We start from the raw sequence: 15366 nt of genomic DNA on the forward strand, positions 1-15366 counted from the left end.
GAACACCCAGGCTCAACTTGTATGTTCTAGAGTTATCGCTTACTTACACTCCAAGTTCGCGGTCCTAAAACCAATGGGTTAAAGGGTTAGAAATCCGAGAGATTTCACAACCCAGCTAGGCATGGAGGAGTATCATGGAAGGGAAACAATTATTGAAGCAAACAACTGATATGGCACATTGAGAAGGAGGGACGGAGTTAGAATTTGGGAAGACAAATGGATAAAAAGTGTAGAGGGTGGTTTGATACAAGATTCAAAACCACAAGGGTGTGGGGATATGTGGGTGGCTGATTTGATTGATGAATAAGCCAAGGTATGGAGAGCGAATTCCTTTTGAGCATTTTTCCCAAGGAAGATGAAGTGGTGTGAAGTGCTTCCAAAAATGGCCGATTCACAGTGAAGTCTACATACGAATTCTATCCAATGCTAGTGCAACATTTATTCAACATGCAAGCCTCATCCTCTTAAATTACCAGGTGACAAATGATAGAAGATCAGGTGTGGAAAACAATTTGGGAAAACACATTGCCTCTCAAAGATCAAGCCACATCAGAAGGTCTAGCCACCGGAGAGTTGAAAAAGAGGAAGGTTCCTGATGATTCGGCATGTACATGAGGCTGTGAGGGTGAAGAAGACGTCAGACATCTGCTTCTGGTTTGCCATTTTACGTGAGTGGTTTGGTTCTTCAGTGAATGAAATTACCTCCCCACCAATAGGAGCCACTCCTTTGCCTTATGAATGGGTCAAAAGTAGCTCCAACAGGGAAGTCTGAGGCGTGAAAGTTCACAAGTATTGCTTCTTTCTTTGTTGGCACATCTGGCTTGCAAGGAATGAAATAAATTTTAGCAGAGATAAGGTCTCCCCTCTCGAAGTAGCCACACAGACTTCCCAAGCCCATGAGGAATTCTGGGGTGCTACGCATTCATTGCAAGATATCCAAATCAATGAAGCTTCAACCGGCCAATAAAAAAGTACCCAATGAGCCCAACCGACACAAGGAGCAATTAAACTAAACGAATTCAACTTCTCATAAAGAAAAAAACAAGGCTTGTCTAGGTTTTTGGGCAAGAAATCATCAAGGACAAGTGGCTTTTTGCAGTGTCCGTTCCAAGCAATTTCAGCTTCGTACGAATGGCGGAAGCTCTAGCAATTCGAATGGTAGCATTGTTTCATGCACTAGCAGACGACTTGAAGAGGGTGGAAATCAATCAAACTGTAAAGATGTCATTGAGATGATTAATCTGACTACAAGAACCCCACCAAGAAGTTCAGCCTACCATAGCTGATATAAAAAAGCTAGAGCACTATTTCGATAGTTTTGAGTTTGGGTTTGTTCATAGAACGGCAAACACTGTTCTGCACGTCTTAATATGTTGAAAATATAAACGAACACGGTTCAATCGGTTCGACCCTCGACTCCAGTTGGGACGAAGGGAATCGACTCGCTTCCGAGCCAGCCGGGTTCAGGAGATAGCTTGCTGATGAAGAAAACTAACTCAATCACAAGTACGCCCTAATCCGATACGATCGGAATAGGCTAATCAACCTAAAGGCGGCTAGCAGTATTTGGCGGCTGTCACTCATCGCTATTATATGAATAACTACCATATAACGATCGTATTATCAAAGGAGTCATCTACTAGTCCAACCTAGTAGAGGTCTATCACTTAACGGATCTATCTGTTAAGATCCAATGACTATCCGAAGAAGGCTCAAATACATCCAACGAAGGAGATTCGAAGGTACACTCTATATAAGACATCACCTACCTACAAGGTAGAGGATGGACGAACACACATACACAGATACATACAATCTGAATCGTATTCTCGTTATTCATTCCTTAGCTCTGTGACCCAACAGAGCGGTCATAGAGCGAGGACACCTTAAGCATCACCACCAGGGGGTGGTGAACACAACGAACACGCGACGATCGTTTCTTCCTTAGCCTTCAGAGCTGTTTGTGATTAAGTTCATCAACTGACTTAGCCTTCAGAGGTGGACTCCCCGATCCCAGCAATCGGGCCACATCTGACATTTGCTTTTGCGAGTCATTCTCAGGAGATCTAAGGGCTGAGCAGATCTTGGATCGCATCACGTCCTAACCCAAAGGGTTATGTTGGTTGAAGACACAACTCTACTTCTTGGCTGCTGGACCTTGTTTCCTTGGACTTCGTTTGCCTTCTGAGTAATATAAGTTGCCAAGTTGGTTATTAAAAAAAAAAAAAAGAACGAAAGAGAGATTTTACTCTTATATTAAAATAGGCGAGCCCATTTATTTCACATCAGGCACAACATATATCAAATACTTTGGTTTTTTTTTTCTTCAGGGGGGAGTATTGGTCTATCTTTTACGCATTTGCCGCCTATTTCGTTGTTTCAAGTCATGGTTTTGTGCGCATCGTCTGTATAATTGCACAAACTCGATTCAGTGATCTAGCAACCTCCAAAAACCAAGTTTTAGACCTGGCGATCTAGCGGATACCATCTACCTAGATTGAATTGTATATTGAAATAACATAATACAATCGTTTTTTTCTGAATTAGGGTGACATGGTTCCATGAAACTCTCATATTTATTGAGCAATTGTGAATCACCTGCTGACATGTAGGGTGTAAAGTTTTGTGGTAACCAGTAATTAAGAGAACAAAATAATGAATAATTTGTCAATGTAGGGTTGGTAGAGTGGTAAGATCTATACTCCCATTAATAAATTAAAAAAAAAAAGAAGTAGGAAAAAGAAGGAACTTAATTTAAGATAAAAATGAATAAATTAAAGAAAAGAGGGGATTCATGATCATCATTTAAGGTAGGAGAAAGACGGGATGCAATTTTTTTACCCGAAAAGAAATAAGAGGTAGTTTTTTATTTCAAGATAGGAAAAATAAGGGATGCAGCAATAGTGGCTATTTTGAGCTCCCAACTAAGAAATGCTTGGACTTTTGAGTTCGATCTATGCACTAATTAGCTTTATGAAAAAGAAGATATGCAATTTTTTAAACCCGAAAAGAGATATGAGGTAGTTTTTTATTTTAAGGTAGGAAAAAGAAGGGATGCAGCAATAGTGGCTATTTTGCGATCCCAACTAGGAAATGCTTGGACTTTCAAGTTCGGCTTGGACTTTGAGTTCGGTCTATGCAATAATTAGCCTTATGAACTACTAGGATGAATATTAACCCTGTCAACATAGTTCCATCGGAGACCTCATATAGTCCACAATAGCTGGTAAAAATTTGACGAGAGGTGGGTTGGTAGTGGATTTTGAATAGTTTCTAGGATTTAGGATTTTCACCCTATTTTTAAATACACCCACCTGGACGTTGCTTGGGTCCTGCGCAATAAATGCGCAGGACCATCAAGCCATTTACTTAGGATGGTGGGATCGAAATTTCAGTCAAAATTTATGATCTTACGACCGAAATCTCCGCTTGATGTTAATGCGGAGGACCCAAGCTTTTTCGCACCCACCAACGAGGTCGAATGTGTGCATAGACAGCTTTTTGAATGGGGTACGCCAGATTGAGAGCGACTCCTCGAAAATTATGAATTCCTTGCAGCATCGTTTCCTGGATCACCAGGAAGCTTACTATTTCTGTATGACTTTTCAAAACTGTGATTTTTTTTCTTTCAATCTGCTTTCCTCGTGTCAACAGATTAGTAAATCCTTGCTGCTCACACAATATTCTAGTTTGGCCGGCCTCTCTTGTATTGTTCTTCTGTGTTCCTGTTTGTGTCCGCTCCTAATTGGTTGCTAGACACCCACCCTGACTTTGTTCCTCCCTGGTAGGTTGATGTAGGGGATTAATCAAGACCGTGTTTGAACCAGGCAAGCTAAGCTCAACAAGAATTAGAACAACCAAACCTAAGTTGAACCCCTTCTATTTTGCAAGTACGATTTTTGCCCTCTACATTTGCTAAAATTGTTTAGGTTGAACCGACATAGCTAAAGCCCAGATGCTGTTTTGAGGACACGTGGATACTGTGACATCCCACGCTTATAAATGTCGGAATTCCAACACTTCTGTAAACCTCTCTGCAAACCCTGCTTCATCATCGAAGTTTTAATTATTCACTGTCTTCTTTTCCCTTTTTTGAGAGATACAGGAATTAGTGGCAGAAGGTAGCAGAGATTCGTGAATACAAACCTTTTATCAGCATCATCACAAGGGAAGGGACGAAGTAGATCAAGTAAGTATTAAAGAAGAACGTATTCCTGAGCCTGGTTTCTTTGGGTATTCACTTTTGAATTTGTTAATCTTCTTATGCAATTTATGGTTTCAGTTGTAAATGGTTCATTTTTTTTGGTTTTGGGTGTGGGTTTATCTTTTTTTCTTTGATTTGTTCGGGTGATTTGGGCAGATTTATGTGAACGGTAGGATATTATTGGAGTATGAAGTTCTGATTAAACTTCGGATACCTTTATTAGGGTTTTCTAACGAGTCGATTTTGCAGGAGAAATGGTTTCGGACGCCAGTAAGAAGAAGGCAGCCCAAAAGAAGGCTGCTGCAGCTGCCAAGAGAGGAGGAAAAGTTGCTGGAACATCTAAAGCGGCGGCCGCTGCTGCTGCTTCTTCAGATGCCCAGAATGGTGGGGGTGTCGACAACTTAGCCAATGGAGTCAGCTCCCTTGAGATATCTGATCGCACTTGCACTGGTGTGCTCTGTTCTCATCCTCTGTCTCGAGATATTCGAGTAAGTTTGATATTTACCGGCTTTCCGTTCATCGATCTTTTGATGATCTCTTTCTTCTATATGAAGGGAAGAGAGTATTAGGGTTGGTAAACTAATACTCAGGGACATCTGGATTAAAGTAAATATGAATTAGTCTCTTATAATGATGCGGGTTTGCAAGGTTTATGTTTTAAGGTATCTGTTATATGCCCTATTGCTAATTGGTTCCTTTTACGCTGCAGATAGAGTCCTTGTCAGTTACCTTCCATGGTCATGACCTCATTGTGGATTCTGAGTTGGAACTTAATTTTGGCAGGTTTTTCATCGACTTGCAGTTTTTTCATCCGTGTTTTTTCATAGCATTAAATGGATGCTTATCACTAATACTAAAAATTGCAGGCGCTATGGATTACTTGGGCTGAACGGCTGTGGTAAATCTACCCTCCTTGCAGCAATTGGGAACCGAGAGCTTCCTATTCCAGAACACATGGATATATATCACCTCACTAGGGAGATCGAAGCTTCTGACATGACTGCTCTAGAGGCAGTAATAAGTTGTGATGAGGAGAGGCTGAAATTGGAAAAAGAAGCTGAAGTTCTTGCAGCAGAGGTGTGTTCAGCTAACTTTAGAAATTTTATCAGTATATTAAATATTATTTTGTATAAGTTTTATGTACCTCCCTTGAACTAGCCGAAGTCATGTTCCCCCAAGGGTTTGGAGAGAGAGAGAGGGGAAACAAAAAAAATCCACAAACGAACACCCACATGTGCCTCTACTGATACGACTTACAACGAAGCAAATAGAACCACAGGAGGAAGACACGGATGTCTTGCCTGTAAACACATAAAGGAGCTCAAAATAAATCAAACAGACAATCATTACACATGGATCATTTAGCTCGCGCACAGTTGCCGAGCAGCCCTCTATGGGTCATTTTCATGGTTAAACGCATTCCTCGTTATATCAAGGGCACATTTGAGCATGGTATACAAACATCGCGAGTCCTACAGCATATGCCTTTCGATGTTGATTGGGGTGGTTGTCTATTACACGCCGTCAACCAGGGATGTACTTTGGGCTCTAATGACTCAGGGGAAGAAAAGCAGGAAGAAGGAAAGAGCCAAAAGGAGGACAGCCCAGAGAGGGACACAAAAAAAAGGACAAATGGAGAAGAACGGGCACAAACAAAAACAGAGTGGACTATCACCGAGAAAGGGCACACAAACAAAACAGCAAGCAACGAGATCAAAAACCCCCAAGAAGGAATTGGCGTACAAACTGCAGAGGACACCAAGTTGAGGGGGAGAAGCAATAAGTTAACCACAGTGAGGAATAGACAGGAGTGCTTGTAAACACTATAAAGTGTATGTATAATAAATCAAAGATATTTTATCTTCACTAACATCAGGGTGGTCCACTCTATTAGTTCACTTCTGTAGGTGATGGCATCGTCAGGTTAGATTGCCAAACTAGCCCTTCAAGGAAAGCAAACTAAAATTCATGATGATGGATTAGTCTCCATCTGTACACTCTCATGCATCAATAACAGGATCCCTGTGTTCTGCTAAAAGGAGAAATTCAGAACCATTGCACCAGTGAATGATGGGCATAATCCGGCTTGTGAGAGCCCATTGAACCCCTTTTATCTTCTTCCTTCCTTCTTTGCTAATCTTGCTGCTGTTCACTAGTGATGACAGTTCACTAGCAATTCATGGAGATTTCCTTGATTGGGGTATTTGGTAGTTGTGACAAACTCTCAGGCATCACCAGTTACTCACAAATTTATGTCAAAGGGTACGCATTTTTATGAGATCGAAGAAGGTTATGTTTATGAGAGCGCTATGGCTGGCTCTCAGAAACAAGATCCAGTCAAGGTTGAAGCAATGTGAAGCTCTCTAGTTGACATTGTCATCCAATTTTTCGATGTGCTACCGTAGAATGGTGATGTCTTGCACTGCAGTTGGATGGTGTGAATGTAAAATGGGAACAAGTTGGTTTATCTAGGCCATTCATTTGATGCTTAAGGATTAAACAACATACATGGATCTAGAGGCATCTGGTGTCACTATATTCATATTGTTTTGTATGATTCCTTTGAGAACGAGAAAATGATCTTGAAAAAAGCTCCTGACTCGAAAGTGATGTTTCTCAGGTTTTGGGCAATCAAATGTTCCAATTTGGGTTCCAATTTACACTTCATAAATATCATTTTGTCTGATCAAGTTGTGTTATCAAAATTTAAATTGTTTTACCTTCTATTTAGTCATGCATTTTTCTGTGCATATACCCTCTATTGAGGAAGAAAGGAAGGTTGATAAGAATTAGAAGTTACAGTTTGAAAGGGGCTTATAAGTTACATCACTAGAGTTCTGATTTACCTTCAATCTAGTCTTACAAATCTTGATGCCCACCCTATATTGAGGAAGAAGGGAAAAAGAATTTGTTGCACCTGCATGGTTACATCGTGAAGTTTCTTAACCGCCGGATGCCCTTCTCTTTTGGTTTCCCCCCCCCCCCCTTTTTCCTCATTTCTTGAGGAACTCAGTAAAAAGGATTTTCAACTTTTTCTCTTGTCTTAGATTTATGCCTTCTAACTTCCCTTTTCTGCCCACTTTTTGCTGTCAGTCCTCTTATGCTCCCAGTATTCTTAAGTTAGAACTCCGGAACTCTTCAGACTGAAGCGGCAGAAGAGGAAGACTACTTGAGTTTTCATGGTTCCCGTTTGAATGAAAAAGAAGAAGACGAGAGAGTGTAAGAGGAGTCTGGTAGCAGCCACAAATGCCATCAGTGATTACAAATCAAGAAGCTTATAGTTCCCACTAAAGACATCTTGGGCATTTCCGCTGGGATGACTGAGCTTTAAGCAAGTTGGATGTGTTATATTAAGGATATAACAGGGATAAAATGGTCCTTCTTTTTCGTAGTTTTTAAGTTTACATCATTAGCCAAGCGGGTGTAGCAGTAGTTTCTTCAAATGGTGGGGTATCATTACTTTTGGGGGTTGTTCCAGGGGAGGTAAATGAATTTTGCTCGTATTATTTATTGGTAACACTTTCTAGATTCTCTACCCTACAGAAATATCCTTATAATCTGCTGTTTAGGGGTGGTTCGGCCAATATTTGTTTATTTTTAATAAGAGATTTGGCTAAGTTGTTGATAAATAGGATAATAACTTCTTTAAATATCTATGTGTTAGATTATCTAGGCTATCTTAGGCTCTTAGCCATATGGCTTACATCTAGTGCATTGTTTGTTCTGCTTGACACAAGTTCTTAACAATTGCATGGATGGCCATGTGTTGAATTATCAGCCATGTCCATTTGTTAACTACACTGAGCTGTTTTGAGCTGTGACTCGTGAAACAAGTAGAGGCGATATGGGCAGTCGTTAACTTGAACATTGATTTAATCATAGAAGGTAAAAGCATTGAAGCTGCCAATCTCAAGATTCCAGAGGTGTTCTGCTGAAGGAATCATCCCCATTCTTTAGCATTTCAGAACCATGAACTTGATATGTTAACATGTGTTTTTTTCCCCTTCATTGTTTTAGGAAGGTGGTGGTGGTGGAGAAAGTTTGGATCGCATTTATGAGCGTTTGGAAGCCTTGGATGCATCAACTGCTGAGAAACGTGCTGCTGAGATCTTGTATGGTCTTGGTTTCAATAAAAGTATGCAGGCGAAGAAAACTCGAGATTTCTCAGGTGGCTGGAGAATGAGGATTGGTTTAGCACGAGCTCTGTTCATGAACCCAACTATCCTTTTGCTTGATGAACCCACAAACCATCTCGGTAAGTCTTCAGTGCTTCATTATATATGTATATCCTTTTATATTGGGTATACCCTTTTGCATTAATTACTCGTCTCGTTAACCGTTGATTCTTAATTTGCAAATAAAAATATTTGACGTTATGGCTTTTGAAGTCATCTATGCTCTAGTGCTAGAGCTGCTTTATTAATCTTCTACCCAAATAATGAATAGAAAGATCTTGGGGCGTCCTCGTAGGTGTTGGTCATGCTATCTGAAGGCTGTTCAGCTGCTAGTGCATTTTTTTGCCTGTAGCCACTGCATGATGCCAAAGTATATAAACCGTGAAGTTATTGGGTTTCAAGTTTATGCTTGGAGGTTGGGGGTAAGAAAGACGTTTTTTGTTCATTATATTGTGTCAGTGATTCTCCAAGGAACAGTTTGTCCCTCTGTATTTTCTTGAAGTGCCCCTTCAGAGTTCAAGTGTCACCTTTTCCATGAAATAGAATTATCTAACATGGTTGACTATATTGTTCATATCAGGGGAGATAAGAAGAGGATCTACTGATGAAGTTGAATGATATCCAGACCAGGTTGGTCAAATCATTTGGTCTTCTTTATTAGTATGATTAACGCTTACTGAGAGTAACACTAGATATTGGTTTATTTGTTTTGGTTGCATTTCCATATAGGGTTGATTCCATGTGGTTGCAACTTCTGAGTGTTTATCTAGTAGTTTAACTTGGGACCATCTCAGCCTTACTCCTCCCAAGACCCTGTATAGGCATGACTTGGACTAGGTTTTGGTGTTTTGGTATTGAAATGAAATCAGTACAAGTGTCTGGAAATTGTGAAAAGAGGTGGTTTTGAGAGGAGGACATGTTTGTGGGGGCTAGGGGTGAGAGAGAGATGCTGATGATGCAGCAAGTTTTGGAGAGTCAAAAGGAAGAAATGAGCACACACACACGCACAGAGAGATAGAAGGTGTCAGGTTTTGGTAAAGCTGACTATTCTACCTTTCAATGGTAATGTAGAAGTTCATGTACCGCTTCAGTCCTTTCTAGTATAGTATGATAGACATAGACTTTTCTAGCATGTATGGGTATATAATCACATGGTCACAATTTCTCTTTCATACACCTTTGTTGACCTACTGAGAGTAAACAAAAAAATGATGCATATAAAAATAAACGTCTCTGCTATTATGAATCAACCTATACCAATTTGTTAGAAAGAAAGACTGCAGAATGAAATCTCTTTCTGCATGTTTATCCCATGCCAGGTGGGCCTACCTACTTCATGTGGGAACCCAGATGTTATTCTTCTAGGAGAAGGTTTAAAAATGATATCTGTTTCTGTTGGAATGAACTTCTGTTTTCTTCATCGAAAGATTTATGCATAGCTCTCCAGGCATTGCCTAGATGACAAATTGTGTTGGGATGATCGAGTCATGAGATCGCCTAAAAAAGGTCATAACCATTGCATAGGGTCACCTTATATTGGGGATAATGCAATTGACTTTGCTAGGTTTTGACAAATTTACCCAGGGCGTGGCACACCATGTTCAACAACTATTATCTCATGTAAATTTAGTTAGTTATTTATTTTTTATTTCTTTTTTGTTGGTTTAAATTGTCTTGGCACTCCAAACATAAATGCTGGTTCTTCCAATACACGTGCTTTGGTTGCATAGGGGCTCCCAAGTCTTGACCACCACAGCAGCCTGGCAATTAAGGTTTATGATACCCCAATTTTATACAAGCAAGAAAAGAAAAAGGGAGAGGAGGGGAAGGATCCTTGTCCCAATTCAATGGATCACTGCATGGCTCCATTTAGAGCAAAGTAGGGAAAAAAGGAAAAAGGAGTGATGTGAAAATTGATGCCCTAATTTTGTAGTATTATTTTATCTATCATCTTGGAGTATATTTTTTGAGGACTCTTACTTCTTATTTTTAGTCCAATGGCTAGGGGTTCAAGTAGTCTACTCTACTGGTAGTATTTCAAGTTCCAAACTGTAAGATGTATATCAATAGAACCAATACATGCTGAACATGGAATATGTGGCGAGTGGATCATAAAATGGAACTTACAAGTAATTAGCTGGTATAGCTTGAAATCAATGAAACAATCAAGATACAAGAATTTCTATTATGAGTGAAAAAGTTTTTAGTAATTAGTATCAGTGATAAGAATTCATAGATTTTATGATGCATTTACCTTTTCAGTAGCATATTCTTTTTTCCAAACAAATTTTCTGTATATCAATGTCATGGGACATCTCTTTTCTCAAGGATATAATAATTTGTATAGGGAAAGGCTCTAGAAGCCTATGGCTCCTCAAATGTTTTCTATTAATATTTTTTGAAGAAAGTGAATTGAAGAATCAAAATATAATGCTGTGTGTAGTGTAACCTTCTTGCCAAGGAAGGCCTCCCCTGAGAAGTATTTTGAGATTCTTGAAATGATTGATTGGAAAAATGGCAGGGGAATATGTCCAAATAAAGTGCCTCAAGGTCAAGATGAAGATTCAAAGAAGTTGGATTCATTTGGAAAGACAATATTTTTCTTATTTTAGCTCAGTCATGGTTTACTTGGTTCCTTTGCTTTTTGCCTTCCATTTTGATTGGATCATGCCTGTGGAGGGCTTATTTCTTAATGTAAAGAAAGTATGCAGTATTTATTTTGTTGATTTCTTAGGAAAATTTAATCTTTAATACCTTAGACGTAGAAGGAAGATCAGTAACTGTACTTGCTAGTAGAATTTGCTGCAGTTAATCCAAATGGTGATCTTGATATTGCTGTCCTCATGTTCTCAATGTCTTACAAGTTGTTATGGTGTTAGCTAAGTTCTTTTGATATATTGTACGAATCTGAGTTATTCCGGTTATTTGATATTTTTTCTCCTTGTAACAGATCTGGAGGCTTGTGTTTGGTTGGAAGAGACACTGAAGAAATTTGAACGCATTTTGGTTGTGGTATCTCACTCCCAGGACTTTCTGAATGGTGTCTGCACAAACATTATCCATATGCAGAACAAGAAACTGAAGTTCTATACTGGTAATTATGACCAGTATGTTCAGACTCGTGCAGAACTTGAGGAAAACCAAATGAAACAATATAAGTGGGAGCAGGAGCAGATTGCAGGAATGAAAGAGTACATTGCTAGGTTTGGGCATGGATCTGCTAAGCTGGCACGCCAAGCACAGAGCAAAGAGAAGACATTGGCAAAGATGGAGCGGGGTGGTCTGACAGAGAAGGTGGCAAGGGACAAGGTGCTTGTATTCCATTTTACTGATGTAGGGAAGCTACCTCCACCAGTGCTTCAGTTTGTTGAGGTTACCTTTGGTTACACACCAGAAAATCTGATCTACAAGAACCTCGACTTTGGGGTGGATCTTGATTCAAGGATAGCCCTGGTGGGTCCTAATGGGGCTGGGAAGAGCACATTGTTGAAGCTGATGACGGGGGAGCTTGCTCCCCTTGATGGCATGGTCAGGCGGCACAACCACCTGAAAATTGCACAGTTCCATCAACACTTGGCAGAGAAGCTGGACTTAGAGATGTCAGCTCTTCAGTACATGATGAAGGAATATCCTGGGAACGAGGAAGAGAAGATGAGAGCAATCATTGGTAGGTTTGGGCTGACAGGGAAAGCACAAGTGATGCCAATGAAGAATCTGTCGGATGGCCAGAGGAGCAGAGTGATATTTGCATGGTTGGCATGGAGGCAGCCCCACCTGCTCTTGCTAGATGAGCCAACCAATCATTTGGATATTGAGACGATTGACTCACTGGCTGAGGCACTGAACGAGTGGGATGGAGGGATGGTTCTAGTCAGTCATGACTTCAGGCTTATCAATCAGGTGGCGCAAGAGATATGGGTTTGTGAGAACCAGGCTGTGACCCGATGGGAGGGTGATATTATGGCCTTTAAGGAGCACCTCAGGAACAAGTCTGGTCTCTCTGATTGAGGATGTAGGGGAATAGGCTGTTTGGGATGACATATGGCTCAAGGCTCAAGATACTAGTATAAATAATTATGGAAGTGAAAAATTGGGTCCAACGTAGTAGGCTAGGATCATTTAGCATAATATTTGATAAGTTGAATGTTTCCCTTTCACTGAAAAGAAAGAAAAGTTGGATGTTTCCCTTGAAGTTTCAGGTGACCAGATGAAAGCAGCAGAGCAGTAAACTGATGGCGGCGGCATGAATAGAGTTGTGCTTCTCTGAGTCGAGAGATGCTGCCGTATATACCATGATGGTTCATTGGAGATGATATGTTTCAGCGTTCCTGTTTAGGCAGATGCAGCACTGCTGATGCTGTGCTTTCTATTTTGATTCTTGAGCTTGTACGTGAACAATAATTGAGACCTAATGTTCTGGGCTGACCTTCATTTTCATTTCTAGTAGAAATTCTGTAAGCCATACAGATGGAAATATCAGGTGCCCGGTTGAACTTGTAGTAAAATCTGTGTCAGGCGTGACTATTTCTGAGAAAGTCATGGTTTTCTGAATTAGCTGTGTTCTTTTTCTTCTTCTTCTAAAATGGCTTAAAGAAAGTCACAATGCAATGTTCCCATTTGTCTCAAGATTGCCATAGCGGCAACCGTTCTTTCTCTGTTTCTAGTACCTGCCATGCTTGAAGATTATGGACGAACGCTGGTGATTTTTGTGGGTGTGATGATTTATGGGAAGGTAAATAGATTTCTAGCTCCCATACCTTCGAAAGTTTTAAGTCTTCTTGGCCTCATAACAGCTTTTTGGGAGGGTTGTCAGTTGTGGATCTTATTGATCAACATAACGACGAGGGAGGGTGGATATGTTAGCTTTATTTTCCATTTATACGATTATAGAATTGTTCTCTAAATTTTTCTTAAGCCTGCATGCTTAGAGGAAATTGCTGTTTTATTCATTTATCGATTCTTAAAGAATAGGGAAGATTTTAGGAGTTTCCCTCAACATCTTTCTCCAACTACAAGCAAATGGGACAGTTAACTTGGAGAAGAATTGGGGTGCTCATACCCAAAATCAAAATGTTGCATTGGAGTCCTCTAGATGGAAGGTGAAAGTTTTGTCCCACTAACCTAACTTATAATGTGTTGGATATGCTTGCAACAAAGAAACAATGAAGCATATGATTTGGTTACATGAATTCAGAGATTTGAAATCTCTGACACAAATGGGACATTTATACCTGTTTGGTTTTGTGAATCCCTAGATTCATGAAATCTAAAGATTCATATTTTTATACTAAAAACGTGAATCTGTAGATTTATGGGTATGAGGTGAAATCTAGAGATTTCAACTCTACTATAAAAGCATTAAATATTTAAACCTTGTCTCCATAAATGTTTTTTTATGATGAATTAACAGATTTCATTCCAAAGATTCTCACTAACCAAACAGTTAATTTTATGAACCATGACTCCATAAATTTGAAATCTCTAGATTTTTGAAATCTCTAGACTCAAGTAACCAAACAGGCCCTTAAAGCAATCTGGCTTTGATTACCCTTTTATATTGTCTTTAGATTTTGATGATTCTAATTCCAATGTTTGATTAAACTGTTGGGTTTCAGTATTCAAGGAAGACAAGGAGCTTGCAAAAGAGAGATTTTCTCTGGTAACTTTTGTTTTGTGGCATATCTAGAGGGCGAAGAATGATGCTATCTTTAGAAAGGGTGTTTGACCCTAGAACATGATCAAAAAGGTAGAGAAGGCTTATATCGATTTTTTCGGAGAAGAATGTAAACTGCTACAGTGAGCTTGAATTGTGCCTTCCTTCTATCATTGTAAAATCTAAATTGACAAGATTCTCAAACCATAACAAGACTCACGAAACATTAAGAAGATTCTCAAAACAAACTCAATACAATTCTTAAATTAATAAGAGAGAAAAACCCAAAAAGATTTATCTTCATCAAGGGTGGATCCTAATTTATAGTAGAAGTCTTTGGTTGGTAAAATGAATACATCATATTACCATCAATATCTCATTAACAAGTTTGGAAAAATGAAAAGTTCTTGTCATTTACAACCGAACTTGGAAACAAAGAATTTCAGTTCTTAATGAATCAAGTTTGGGAAACGAAGAGCTTTGGTCATTTATAACCAAGCTATGGAATGAGAAGTTTCTTGAAAAATGAAATTCCCATAACCCTCCATTCAAGAATAATGCTTGGAAAATAAAAAGCCCACACATTCATTTACATTTTATGCATGAACTATCATTGGGATTTGAAATACTCAATTGTCCATAATTATTTCATGCACTTATTTCCAATAAATCTCCTTAATGAATAATTTTCATTCGCTCATGCTCAAAGAGCCATATTCCAACAATCCACCACATGAATACATGAATGGAAATTGACAACAAATAATTAAAATAAAGCAAAGACCCGACATGGTGATAAAATTCTATGGTTAATGCTTGCCTAGGATAGATAGATTTTACCTTTGAACCTTCCTTTGTGAAAGTATATTTACTTTACTGGCTGATCAATAGATGCGATGTCCTTAAACTATTTTGTCATTTGTGTAAATGATGATATATTTCACATAAGGATTCCCCTGACACAATTTCAGTTCTCATTGTTATGTCCATTTAGGCATGGACATCATCCAGGTTTTACGAGAGTTTTTAGAGAATTGAGCCCTCACAATTCTCCTTTGAAGTACCCCTCTTCTCTCTCACAAAAGTGATTTCTTACTTAAGAGTAACATGCATTACTCCGCTTGGATCCAATGTTTGTCCAATGTATAAGAACTATTAAAAGCTTAAGCTTAACCTCTTCCTTACGGGAATCATTGTTTTCATCTTAGGAATGGGTAGAGGATGAACACCCCACCCAACCCCCCCACCGCAGTGATCTCACTTGATTATTGCAGTTTAGTTGTCTTATTGAACCTAGACCTTGGGATCTCCAGTCAACTAGGTTAGGTTTTCAC

General features: G+C 39.3%; 1 protein-coding gene across 1 annotated transcript; it reads left to right on the forward strand.

Moving 5' to 3' along the window:
- Positions 1-3587: 3587 nt before the first annotated feature.
- Positions 3588-13115, forward strand: LOC148999592 (ABC transporter F family member 1-like). The gene is made up of 6 exons (XM_089139880.1): positions 3588-4189; positions 4454-4692; positions 4914-4987; positions 5071-5281; positions 8222-8459; positions 11330-13115. Exons 2-6 carry the CDS (start codon positions 4459-4461, stop codon positions 12385-12387), a joined length of 1815 nt encoding a protein of 604 aa, XP_088996006.1. The 5' UTR covers positions 3588-4189; positions 4454-4458; the 3' UTR covers positions 12388-13115.
- The last annotated feature ends 2251 nt before the right edge of the window (positions 13116-15366 follow it).

Source organism: Hakea prostrata, chromosome 11, assembly GCF_041222555.1.
Source record: "Hakea prostrata isolate BN-2017 chromosome 11, UWA_Hpros_2, whole genome shotgun sequence".
NCBI classification, from domain to species: domain Eukaryota; kingdom Viridiplantae; phylum Streptophyta; class Magnoliopsida; order Proteales; family Proteaceae; genus Hakea; species Hakea prostrata.